The 13367-nt window shown below is 36.6% G+C and overlaps 1 protein-coding gene across 1 annotated transcript; it reads right to left on the bottom strand.

The window, feature by feature from the left end:
- Window positions 1–321: 321 nt before the first annotated feature.
- On the bottom strand, window positions 322–8795 carry LOC144646755 (uncharacterized). Its single transcript, XM_078506438.1, has 13 exons — window positions 8604–8795; window positions 8366–8477; window positions 7839–7932; window positions 7556–7610; window positions 7016–7156; window positions 6598–6675; window positions 5708–5790; window positions 5261–5362; window positions 4982–5127; window positions 2570–2741; window positions 1859–1971; window positions 1479–1563; window positions 322–1015 (listed from the first exon to the last, which is right to left on the bottom strand). Exons 1-13 carry the CDS (start codon window positions 8713–8715, stop codon window positions 947–949), a joined length of 1362 nt encoding a protein of 453 aa, XP_078362564.1. The 5' UTR covers window positions 8716–8795; the 3' UTR covers window positions 322–946.
- Between the last annotated feature and the right edge of the window lie 4572 nt (window positions 8796–13367).

Raw genomic sequence — 13367 nt, 5'->3', positions numbered from 1 at the left:
GTTAGAAACCTAAAGAATTGCTCCTGGAAATTTATAGTTTATGGGAAGCCATGATCAGTTAATGTCCGGAAGACTGAAAATTTAATTTTTGGGATTCCGATTTACTTACAATGATTTCTGGTGATCGCGAGACAGTAGCTCCGACAAAATAGGACTTTCAACACTTTAAACGACTAAGAAGAAAATGAATTTGGGAGTGAATTCATTTATAGTGTTGCTAACGAGGCACCGCAAAAAGTGTAAAAAATAGAGAATGGCGCACGTTCACAAATCATGAGATAGTTTGAAAGAATTGAAACACGAGAGACAGTGTTTCATCACATTTCCAAACGCCTCGAAGTTCATCAAAAATACTCCGCTGTGCGTCGTGTTTTCAACTCTCTTCTTGGTGTTTGGAAACTTGACGAACACTCTCTGGTGTTGTCTTTAATTTGACTTTGATTTTAACATTTTTTGTCCATAATACTGTGCAATGACTCTAAAACAATTTTCATGCTGATCATCTGATTATAATTTTCAAGTTCTCCATTTCATACTGCATTTTAAGAAACTCCATATCCCAGCAACAAAAAAGGTATAATTTACTAAATTATAACGTGCAAGTTTGGTAGTATTCTATTTGTTGTAGCTTTTTGCAGTGTACGTGCGGCGTATCAAGTAATAAAAATTATTAAAGCGAGTTTTAATTACATTTTGTCAACTACTTCTCTCTGGCTGGTGTTGGATATATTACATGAAACCGTCACTGGGTGTGACACACACTGATGGACGCCACCCGTTTCTGTTTGAAAGCGTGACAATAACAACACAATTCTAACTAAATGATACTGAACCAACATACGTGTTTTTGTACACATATAAAATTTTATTTATGTATATTTTATGATCAATAAGATAATATTTAAGTTAGAATTGTCATTTCGCGATTGTTAACTATCATCACAGATTAGAACTTGGCAGCGTCAAAGTCATGAGCTCCAACACTTTGCTGCAGATATTCTCGGTAAAGCCGCTCCTGAAATTAAACAGCATGTTTAGTACACGATTCAAACAAAACACCAAAAAGCATTTCCAGTATTTTGCAGTTGTTATGGTAAGGCAGCATGTTGCTCAAAGCTGACATGTAGAGTGACAAAACTTTAATAAAAGATTGCGTTCAATGTTGAATATTATCCAAAGTACAAGGAAATGATAGTCCTGAAAACTTTGACACATCAAACTAGGAGTGCTTTCCGCGGACTGAAAACGAAGATAATTTGGCTTCCGCTCTTCTTTTCACGGCGTTTAAGCGAGCGTTGTCATCAGCAAAACCGATTACTTTTTTGAGAGGTGTTTTGAGACTGTTGTTTGTGACAGCCTTAGGCAGAAAACTTCCCGTCCCTCCCAACCCCTCTAGCCTCCAGTTGGGAATGCTCACAAAGCGCTTTCTATATTCGTTGATTGGAAAATTGTGCGTAAGATATTTGAACTTGTCTCACCTTGTGACCTTTAACATATCCCTGGACATAAGACCTCTGTTCTAGAAGCGTCTTTTTCTGCTTCCGTGACAGGGTTGGCTTTAGCCTGCATTTCAAAGTACATAAGTTAGAGCTATTATATACAGCCACATGACATGTCCCTAGCTATACCCTCTCTGTTCTCAGTGCGAAAAGTGAGATGTTGACTAATTTTCCTATTTTCGTAACATTTCTGAATCTGATTGATTAAGACACTGTCTTGTAGACTGGTTGATGGCTTTTGTCACCTGCCTGCTAGCTCATATATCCAGGCATAGTTACTAACTATGCTCCAGCGAATTCTAGGATTAACGATAAACAAAGTTTGATTATTTCAAAATCAAAAGCAATCTGAATCTTACCTTGAGAAAAGCTTAGCAACAATCAACAACAGGAACGAGAACACCAGCATTCCTACAAGGGCGTGGTTATGATACTGTGCTGGGATGGACAACCACATTTTCTCCACTGGAGCCTGCAGACATATAACAGTTTTCACGCATCAGGACTCTTTCCAAAAATGCATTATAGATCAGGGAAATACTATGTGCTTATTGTAGTCAATATGGGGCCATTTACTCAGTAAAGGTCTCCACATAAGCCGAACAATCCTAGCAGACCACACTTTGGTCACTCTTAGTTTTGTAACAGGAAGCAACTAAGAGTATTACTTCTTCTCACGGATAGGATACTAGTCCTTCAGAGGTCACAAGCAGGTAAACATTTATATTCATGGGTGGAGAGAGGCAAATATGAAAGTAAATTTTATAACATTTTTCTGCTCCACCCATTGTCCAGATAAATGCAATCACCCAATCTGTTTTGTTGAACAAGCACTGCAGATTTTTCATCCAGAGCACTTTGAATTTTTTACCGGAATAAGAGAAGGACCCTCGCCACACTCAAACCCAGACCTCTGGATCACATACCGAATGTAGCCTCCTGTGCAGATGCTCTCTTGGCTCTTCACGCAATCTTTCCTCCCCAACAATAATTATTGCGTGACAAGCCAAAACAACATAAACGCAGGAGGCTATATTGATTGCTGTATAGAGGCAGGGCGTAGTACTTACAGTATAATTATGCAGCTTTTCCGCAACTTCTTTTCCAACAAGTCCAATCAGGGTTCCTCTTGCACTGCTACTCGCCAAAAAGTTGATCAACAGAACAACAGGAAGAAGAAGACCCAAGAAGCCAAAAAACATGCCCTTTATTCTGGCTCTCAGATTGTGTGAACATGCATCCCTGTGAAGAATCAACAACAACAAAATTAAGCACAGTGAACTTGAAATGGGTAGTGTGCTTGATTTTTAACAGACACATCACACTTTGGAATGTACACTACACTTGAATTGACACATTTGCTTCAATTTGTTTTGTTTGTTTTTTTTTTTTTTTTTAAAGATTTTTTTATATTTTATTAATTTTTTCCAGTTTTACAGATTTTTAAAAGTAATTAAATAAAGTAACAAAAAAAAATTATGAGTTAAAAGGTAGATAAATAAGTAAATAAATAAAGAAAAAAAAAAAGGAGAAAAAGAAAAAAAAAAGGGGGGGTGGCTGCAGAAGCAAATTAAAACTGATAATTTCAGCTTAGTGTTTCTAAAAGTATTTCCCATTTCTCAAGGTGCAGATTTAATTTGTTCTTTTCTTTGGCAAGGTATTCCTCTATTTTGAAAATCTTTTTGAGGTGTGCAAGGAAGATGATAAGGCTCGGTGCAATGGATTTTCGTCTGCAGAAAAAGATGGTCTGCTTTGCTATTAGAACGATATGATTCAAGAGCATAAAGTGGCTCTTGGCATCAAACAAACCAAACATAATATTAACTTGATTGGTTAAATCAGGAAGCGTATCGATACCGCATTTACGTAACCAGCTAGAGATTTCTTTCCAGAAAGCTCTAGAGGATTGGCAAAATACAAAAAGATGTTCAGGGGTTTCCTCGTCATTGCCACAGAAAGTACATAAAGGAGAATCAACTAGTTTAAGCTTGCTTAATTTTGCATTAGTAAATAGGATTCTGTTCAAAATTTTATACTGAAAATCTCTGGTATACGTATCTAACGCGACTTGGAAGGGCAAACTATAAATTTTTTTCCACACTAGCTCAGAATCGGGAAGCATTTCATTAAATCTAGATTGTGCTGTAGGGATTTCACGTAGATCAGACACCTGTGCTTCGTACAACTTTTTGGTATTGATTTCTGATACAGAAACTTTTGCAGAATTTAGCACCAACGCATGCTCAAGAGGGTCGAAAGGGGGAATATGTGGGAGCGTGTTTGATTTCAGCTCTTTTTTCCAATTGATAGGAATAGCGTCTATTAACCCGTGCCAAAAGAGGAAATTTTTGGACTGAAGACCTTTAAGCTGCAAATCCGACCACGTATAAAAGCTACCCTTGGCCTTAACCATATCGCAGATTCTATGTATGCCAACTTCAACCAAATCCGGGTAATAACATGATTTCTTGTTAATGAGTACGTTCTTGTTATTCCACACTATCTCATTCAAAATATCCTCGACTTGATCAGGCGAGGTCGACGTGTTGAATTTAGACCATAACGTCAAGCATTCAGCGTAAAAAGGGCTCACTTTTACAGGAAGACCATTAAGACTAAAGTTACACTTCAAGAGATAAGGGCCTCCGACCTGCTTTAAAAGTGTATCCAAGACATGTTTCCAGTCAGCAGCGTATTCTGGGTCCACATAGCGTTTAAAAAAAGACATTTTCTGCGCTTGAATAAGAGATTCCAAGTGTATCATTTTAAGCCCCCCATTTTCGATGTTATTTATTAGAGCACGTCTTTTGACTTTGTCCTTTCCTTTCCATATAAAATCAAAAATAATTTTGTTGGCACTCTTAATTATTTCATTCGAGAGAGGTGACTGTGATGCACGATATAGAAACTTCGAGATAGCAAATGTTTTGACAATTTGGATCCTGCCTAAAACAGTTAAATTCCTCCATTTCCATAAATTAAGTTTCTTTTTCAAAGAATCCAAGATTGATTCAAAGTTCGATTTTGCTGCTTCCTTTTTATTATATGAGAAAAACTGTGAGCAATTTGTGAGTTTTATATATTCTAAATATTTAAACATTGTCAGTGATTCCCATGAGAAACAAGACTTGTACTGATAGAAGTGAAAGAAACTTGCGACAACAGAAACCTTATGTTCTGCATCATTCATTTAAGTTCATGTGTCCTAAGAAATTATGCAGAAGTTCAATATCCCTATCTGGGGCAAATTAACTAGTGGCAAAATATGATACAAATGTGAAGTAAAGACTTTGAAGATGTCTTGTGCTCAGGTTGTTGAAACGTCAGTCACCAACAACAGTTCTTTTCAGAACTACTCTCACCCAGACGATCACACTATACAAACTACTGATACTCCTGGGTTCAAACAGGCCTTATAATAAAACACTCATTAAAAAGCTGGATCCAGGCATTACTGTAAAAGAACACTCATTTATACTCACGTATCAATTGTCAGTTTTTTATCCACTAAGTCAGCAACCTTGTCACAGTCCTTTTCAAGTGTGTTCAGTGTGTTCTGTATCGTCTGGTTGATTGTCTTCTCAATTTCTTTACAAACTTCTTCAATTTGATTGGCACATCTTGCTGGCTGTAAAGAAACAACATTAAAAGCCAAGCAACGAGATGAGCAAAGGGTTACAAAAAGTACAAATGTTTCAACTTGGAATATGTGGCATTGTATATCAAATGCTAATTAATGGTAACATGTACCGATATGTTACCTTGTCCAGTAGTGTAGGGATGTAAATGGTTGGCATTTCAAATCCTGCTTTGTTGAGTCCTGGTCTTTTACAAAGCTCTTGCGTTATTTGCATCAACACTTTCTACTCAAGAAAAATGAAACATGTTAGCAAGTGAGCAGAAAAGAGTATAACCCCACAAAGTTACTAATTATAATTTATTATTCTCATACCTTTATCATTCTCATAATTATATCAATTATCAAATTGGGAGAGGATAAAAGAAAGCATGCAGAGAGCCTGGGGAGAGAGATACAAAAGTGTGCGGGGATTGCCTTTGCCCACCATCTGCGGAGGAGAAAGGTTTAGCAATAAGCTCATTTGTACATTTGTATTGAAAACCCCACTGGAACTAATCAAAAATGTTATACTGTGTTGTTTTTGTATTCGCATGTTGAGTTGCTGTTGTTACAGTATTCCTGCACATACCTGCCTGTCACTCTCATGGCCGGCAGTGTCTGCTTTAGTTAAAAAGAATCTGATTCGATCACCTTGCTTCTCATTCAGTTGTTCTACAAAGAAGCACAAATGGTTGGTGTCAGTATGTGTGGCATGCATGTACAGTTATTGAAACAAACACATTGTACTGTTGAATCTTGGGATCAAGACATGGAGTTTTACTGATAAGAAAAAGCAAATTACAATAGACTGAATTCAAATACAGTCGAAGCTCTCTTAACGGACACTCTCGTAAGCAGACAGCTCTACTTACGGCCACCTTGTTTGAAACCCCATTTTAACTCCCATTCAAACTCTGTATTTTTACATTCTCGTAAGCGGACATTTCCATAAATGGCCGTGGACACTGTCTTTCCGAGATTACGACTTTGACTTTTTCTTTGTTTTTAAGCTCCCGTAAGCGGACACCCAAAAGAAAATCCTATAAACAACCTTTGTATCTTGTTTTTTCTTATTAACTTTACATCGCCATTCGTCACAATTATTTTACAGTGATTACAGAACCATATTTCAGTGTTTGTTTTGTCGTCATCCACGTCTGGTTACATTTTGAAACACCACTTGTTAGCTAGGCAAACTCCCGTAAGCGGCCATCTATTTCCTTCACCTCTAGTGGCCGCTTACGAGAACCATTCTCGTAAGCGGCCAACTCTAGTAACGGACACTTTTTTTTGCGTCCCAAGGGTGTCCGCTTACAAGAGCTACGACTGTATAATCCAAACTTTTGAACTATTTTACAAGTTTTACAAAATCTACGCAAATCAACCATACCACTCAACCAGTTTTTGTTAAATAAAACTTGAAATATACCAGTACCGGTAGCAGTGGAAAATATTAATTATAACAAAGATCAGGCTTACCAACTAAATTTAAAGTCCTTTTGCAAAGTGCTTGTCCAATTGGGTCAAAGAATACAAAAATAAGATCAGCCAGATTGCCTACCAAAAGAAACAAAGTAAATTATAAGCACTATGACCATGTGCCTTTATCAGTTATGGTAAATGATTGATAAATAATATTTTTTTGATTGTAGTAGAAGTAGTAGTAAGTAGTAAGGGAAAACACTTTACAGTTGTTAACTGGTGGCCCTGTGGCCCTCACCTAAATAGTTAAAATGTAAATTAAGTGTAAAATTTGTTAAATAGTTTACTTACTGGGTGACTGGGTTAGCTCGATTTCATTATCCAAAAAAAAAAAATGTCAGTAGTAACCAATTTTACAAATTTCTGGGAAGTTAACTCCTGACTACAGTTTCTTTATTTACAAGTATGAACTGACCTAACCAAAGGATGGATTCATCCACGTCAAATGCATACTTCATGTCCCCATCAACAAGTCCAGGTGTGTCAACAAATGTCACCAAACTGAATTTCTTTTGCTTTGAAGTTGAAATTTCAGTTGTCAAGTAATCCACGACACCTACAAAAAATATCAAAACAAGATGTTAACATGTAAATAGTGGAATGAAAACTTGCACTCAGCAGCTTATAAGCCCTGTGCTTATAAAAACTTTGTAACAAGTTTTGGGTGGGCTAAAAACTGGTAAAGTTTATTAAGAAGGAGTGTGTGGGAGGGGGGAAGGCTGAGGACAATATGACACACACCATTCTTGAAAATATTGGCCAAGAACAATGTTCTTTGAAGTTGAATGAAGAGGGCTTACCAGAGAAATATTTTTTTCGTTAGCAGGTAGATAGGCTTCTAACTTGAGGGACTAATATCAATAGTATTGGGAATTAACAAGTTAAAGCAATAAGGGAATGTGATATTCTAAAAAGAATCATAGCTGATTGTGTTGCAGAATTCCTTGAACCTTACCTTCAAGATCTTGTAATGATTTGAAATGTGGATAGAGATGCAGTGTAGCGTTTCCCTGTTTTTTAGAAAAAATGGTGAACATTTAAAATGTACACTTAAACCCGAGTTGTTACATGGTAAACATTAAAAATGTACACTTAAATCCGAGTAGCAACTGAAAATGTAATGTGTGATTTGCAAAAGAAAATTTATGATTAAAATAGTCACAAATAAATAAAGGTCATGTAACACATCTTATCTTTATCTTATCCTTACAATTAACAACATAACATAGTTTTCTTACTGTTAAGGATTCTCGTTTCCTCCCACTTGTGACAAAAGTGAACCCCTGTGTTTCTATAGCAACACCAGTTTTCTGAACATGTTCTTCCACATACCTGTTCAAGTGAAAAATAATAATAAAAAAAGATTTCACCAGGGAATTTTTTTTAATTTAGAACTGATAGTTTTTTTTGTAGATTTCAAGCAGTCAGTCAGTCAGTCAAACAAGGAATCAATCAATCAAGCAAATAAGCATTCAATCAATCAATCAATCAATCAATCAATCAGTCTGTCAGTCAGTCAGCCAGTTGATCGATTGATCAATCAATCAGTCACTCAGTCAATCAATGAAGAGAGCAAGTATTCAATCAATTAACCAATTATCAATCAATTAATCAATCAATCTGGAAATAATTGAAATCACAAATTTTCTGCTTTACAATGCATTATAACACCGTAAGACACTAGATTTTTATGATTGCAACATAAGCTTTTAACAACGGTTAATTAATTAATTAATTAATTTAAGCTTTAAATAAGCTTACCTACCAGTTTATAAAAGAGCTTTTACCAGCAGAATGATTTCCAAGTAACATGATGGTAATCTTCTTTCTTGGAGCCAGTAAATTTAACCCCAAGCCACTAGCAATGGTAACAAGACCTAAACATAGCAAAGTAGCCATTTATCAAGTCAGATCAATCATATAAAACACTAACTGTATATGACTGTTTGATCCCCCTTGGACACGTTCCACGTCAACAGTATAAACACAGTTTTATACTTTACCTCTCTCCTTTTCTGTGTATAAATCGTGGCATTCCTTTAGGATTTTTTCGTTCAACGTCACAGTGGACGTATCAGGAGCATTTGCTGACGTTCTTTGTCGACCAGATGGCATTTTTAATGAGAGATAAATTTGCAAAGAAATCCCTTGAAAAAACCTTCTTACACAATTTCTAATCTGCCGGTCTTGACTGCCGCTCATGCTGCAGTGCATCATGGGTTATTGCGATACACCGCTGACTGAAAAAATCAGAATTCGACGGCTTCCATAGACTTGATCCTGGACTTGATGACAAGTTACGGCGGCCCAGAGGGGTCACCAGCCGTTTTTGTTTTTGTTTCCGGCCCAGAAGGGTCACCAACCGTTTTTGTTTTTGTTTCTTTGTTTTTCATTTCTGTTTTAATGTTTTTCCTTTTCATTTTTGTTTTTATATTTTGTTTTTTTGCTTTTCATTTTTGTTTTAATTTTTTTTCCTTTTCATTTTTTTCGACTTTTTTTGCTTGTTTACAAGCAAAAAAGTAGGAGAATAGCGTTTAGTGGACTCAAATCTGAACCGGAAGGGATCGCATTCTTGTTAACTCTCAAGGGAATACTTTCCTCTGTGGGTGATCAAAGCCGTGACTTGTAAAGTGTCACTCTATAGTTGTGCTTCAGCACTTCCGTTCTTGTAGAAAAAACGTGACTTGTCAAATTTACAAACATTATATAAGAATCAAAAACGTGAGTAGCCCAAATCTTACGTCACATAACCAATTAAGAATGTAAGCGGTTCAGCGCTCGAAGGCGTGAAGTTTAAAACGATTAAGAACGCAATTTTTACTAGTACAAATCTTTAGGCGCTAATATTAATTTAACCTAAAACGATTAACAACGCAAATTTGTACTCGTACAAGTCTTTCACACACTAAAACGTTGCTAAAAGTTAACCAAAGGGAACTCATTTCGTGACAATTGATTATTTCTGCTGAGTTGCACAATTGTGCTTCAGCACTTCCGTTCTTGTAGAAAAACGTGACTTGTCAAATTTACAAACATTATATAAGAATCAAAAACGTGAGTAGCCCAAATCTTACGTCACATAACCAATTAAGAATGTAAGCGGTTCAGCGCTCGAAGGCAGTGAAGTTTAAAACGAGGTTAAGAACGCAATTTTTACTAGTACAAGTCTTTAGGCGCTAATATTAATTTAACCTTAAACGATTAACAACGCAAATTTGTACTCGTACAAGTCTTTCACACACTAAATCGTTGCTAATAGTTAACCAAAGGGAACTCATTTCGTGACAATTGATTATTTCTGCTGAGTTGCACAATTTAGAATTGCAACATCATCTAGCGAAGCGCACTATTACTAAAAATAGATTTCGCCACATGATACCCCCCCCCCTCCCCCCTCGCGTGAGTCGGACAACAATTTTAGTTTGGGCAAAGGCTTTGTATGGAGGGGACGCATTCTTGACAAGAAAAAAGGGGCGAGAAAGGCACAATGTGAGGCCGAGATTCTCGAAAGGCTCGAAAAATGATAGATTCCAAACATTTTTGCTTTAGTAAGTGAAAACAGATTGAAGGTATCCAAAAAATGGCCCAAAATTGAATTTATTAGTCGAAGATCCGGCAATAACACCTTGATTCCCACTGCAAAATTATTCAGGCTGCCGAGAAATTTAAGCGGCGGATAGCGAATTACTATCGAATTATATAATTGCGAAGGATAGCACTTGTATGTTTGCTTCATTTAGGCACGGGAAAGATCGTCGGTTTCAAGAAATTCAGAATTCTTCCCGAATTTGACGGCACTGATGGCCGGTCATCCGATCTGTTTCGACACATGATAGATATAGGGCGAAAATATTATGCTATTCAAACGCCTTTCTAATGGAATTGACGGCGGGTTTGATTTTAATAAAGCTGTTATTTATCCCCATTACTATTACAGACTGCAGCTACAGCTGCCGAGCTCGATCAGTGTATATTAAATATTTTTTTTTTTTTTTTTTTTTTTTTTTTTTTTTTTTTCCCCTCTTTGCACACCCGTAATAATATAGTATTTGCCGCGACAATTGTGTAACGAAATTGACCTCTTAAAATATTCGGGTCAGGCAAGGGGACCGATCGGACGAGCGTTTCTTTGTGTAATTTTGTGGTGGCATAAATCTGAGGTTAGCTCTGTTGTGTTGGAAAATGTGCCACTAAGAACAGTGTAAACGTTTTGCATTTCTCATAAAAATAAATGTTTTCTTTCAGCAAATCCCGGCAGCAAATCGGGCCTTTATAATCCATTCAATAACTGAGAGTAAAACATTTTACACATTTATTAAATAATAGCTCTGTTTGACAAACCTTTTGCTTCAAACCACGGTTTGAGCTTTCTACGTTGCACAGGTAAGACTTTCTCTCGAATTCCGAGCCAATCTGGCCATGGTTTTGTGAAACAATCGCTAAATATGCCTCCATAGTGCCCGCCAACCATACATTGCCTTTACAGCGAGCGGTTTGTTTGTCCGAATTTTGACTCACACCGGGGGTCAAATTCTGTGACGTCATTAGTGCGCTTCGCTAATTGCAACATCATTAAATGTGTTAAGTGATATTTATAAGTGTTTTTGTAGCCTGTTGTGAAATTACTTCCGGTGGAAGCAGTAAACGTTAAACGTTTCTTCTGTTCAGAAGTTAATGCATGGCCATTAGAAAAATAAACAGCAACTGTTTTGCTGGAAATGTAGTCGTTAGAAATGGCATGTGTAGCCGTAAGGTAAAGAATAACGCGAGGAGAAGCGGCTTTTGGTAATATCCAAACGAAAATTTACTTCTCAATGTGGGGTTAAGATTGCGTGACGAGACAAAAGGTAACTCTGTCGTGCGTAACCTAACCTGCCATCAGGCGTTATTTTTCTGCATAAAGCCGAGTAGAAATCTTTCTAACTCGAAAGGAAACAACTATTTCGATTAAACATGTTATAGGCAAACGTCAAAGTTTACCTTTTTTAACCAAGCCAAAGTATATGAGTCGCAAAGCACCCAGCCGTCACGACTGACAAATACAGCATTTACTCCGCGAAAATAAACAAAAATGCTTGAACTGAACGACGTTTTAATTCTTCCATGATATGTTCGAACAACAATGCCCAGGATAAACCTTCTACTCATACTAACTTCATGCAAAAAAAGTCGATATCTCGAAGAGATCTTTGATTGTTTTTGTTTTTTCATTTAATTTTTTATTAGCTGATATTTTTTATTTTAAATTTCCTTTTCACTTTTGTTTTTGTTTTTCTTTTCTTTCATTTTTTTTACCAGCTGTTTTAATTTTTTTTTCAATAATGGCAAGTAAAAGAGACAGGCCAAACACAACTCCCATTGGTCAAGATTCGTATTGTAGACCTTCAAAGTTTTGCTCTAACTAGTATATCCTTTAACGATCTCCCTTTTCCTGTAAGAAATGATGGGAGGGTCGTTAAATATTTCTCTTAGCACTGGTTGATTCCCTATTAGGTGCCACTTTTTCATTAGAATATTCTTAAGATTAGGCACTGAAGGGCGAAAGGTACAATTCTTTTTGCGCGTCTTTTGTTTATTTTGTAGAGCCGACATTCTTTCGCTAAATTTAACTTCTGACAGAATCTTCTCCGAAAGGTTATCTGGATAACCCCTCGCCCGCAGACTTCGTTTAAACTGTGTAGTGTTTTCTTCAAAAGTCTTTTTTGAAGAATTTGTTCTAAGAAGTCTTAGGGCTTCGCCTTTAATGAAACCTTTTCAGACTCCTGGAGGATGGCAGGAGGAGAATTCTGTGTATTGAAATGACTCTGTCGGTTTGAAATGTGTGTGCACGTCGGGGATAGATCTTCTCTTGAATCTTTCGCCCTTGTAATGTATCCATAAAAGTGATCTCTGTGTCTGAAATCTCAGCCGTAAATTTCATGGTCGGATCGATGGTGATTGTTTGCTAGTTCTAGGAACAGGTTAAATTATGTCTTATTTGTCTATGTTCCATAGGGGAAACATATCATCAATATATTTTTTCCAGACCAGAAGAATATTCTAATGAAAAAAACAGCTGGTAAAAAAATGAAATGAAAAAACAAAAACAAAAATGAAAAGGAAAAATACTAAAACAAAATGAAAAACAAAAAAGAAACAAAAACGGCTGGTCAAACAAAACATAAAAACAAAAACAAAAAAGGAAAAGAAAAAACATTAAAACAGAAATGAAAAAAAAAAGCAAAAGCAAGCAAAAGCATTAAAACAGAAATGAAAAACAAAGAAACAAAAACAAAAACAGTTGGTGACCCTTCTGGGCTGCCGTAATAGGTAGCCCAAGCTCTCAAAAGCGCTCAAAAGTCACAGTGAAAAGAAAACATAACAGAGTCTTTACAAATAAAAAGATAGAAATAATTGTAACTCCAGTTTCACGCACTAAGCGATCATCAGACCGATCATCAGAGTCTTTATAATATGTTTTTGAAAGAGTTTGTGAGTAGTTTGACACTAATTTTTTTTTCATGTTTTGGGAGGCTGGAATATTACTTTTACTGTGTACACCTTTCGAGGGTCTAACTCTCAAATTGCAAAACGTCAGCTTTCCTTTACGCACAGTGACTGTGCTTTACGTGATCAACTTCCTGTTGATAATCAACCAAGTGTTTCATATTGTATCACAGCGTGACTCGACTCACATTTCACTTGGCCCCGGAAGCTTCCCGCGTAACTATGTTACCCATAGTGCCACAGCAACGCGAAGGAGTCATACACCAAAACGAGGCTTTGAA

This window comes from Oculina patagonica, chromosome 3 (assembly GCF_052425735.1).
Source record: "Oculina patagonica isolate OP01 chromosome 3, crgOcupat, whole genome shotgun sequence".
NCBI lineage: Eukaryota > Metazoa > Cnidaria > Anthozoa > Scleractinia > Oculinidae > Oculina > Oculina patagonica.
This window is presented reverse-complemented; position numbering and strand designations above follow the sequence as displayed.

Bases quoted from the DNA above. Each gene is read 5' to 3' on its own strand.
- LOC144646755 (XM_078506438.1), bottom strand. From the start codon at position 8,715: ATGCCATCTGGTCGACAAAGAACGTCAGCAAATGCTCCTGATACGTCC. The intron at 7,933-8,365 runs GTAGGTAAGCTT...TCACTTGAACAG, and splicing joins AAAAGCTCTTTTATAAACTG to GTATGTGGAAGAACATGTTC. The intron at 1,016-1,478 runs GTGAGACAAGTT...GTTTAATTTCAG, and splicing joins GATATGTTAAAGGTCACAAG to GAGCGGCTTTACCGAGAATA.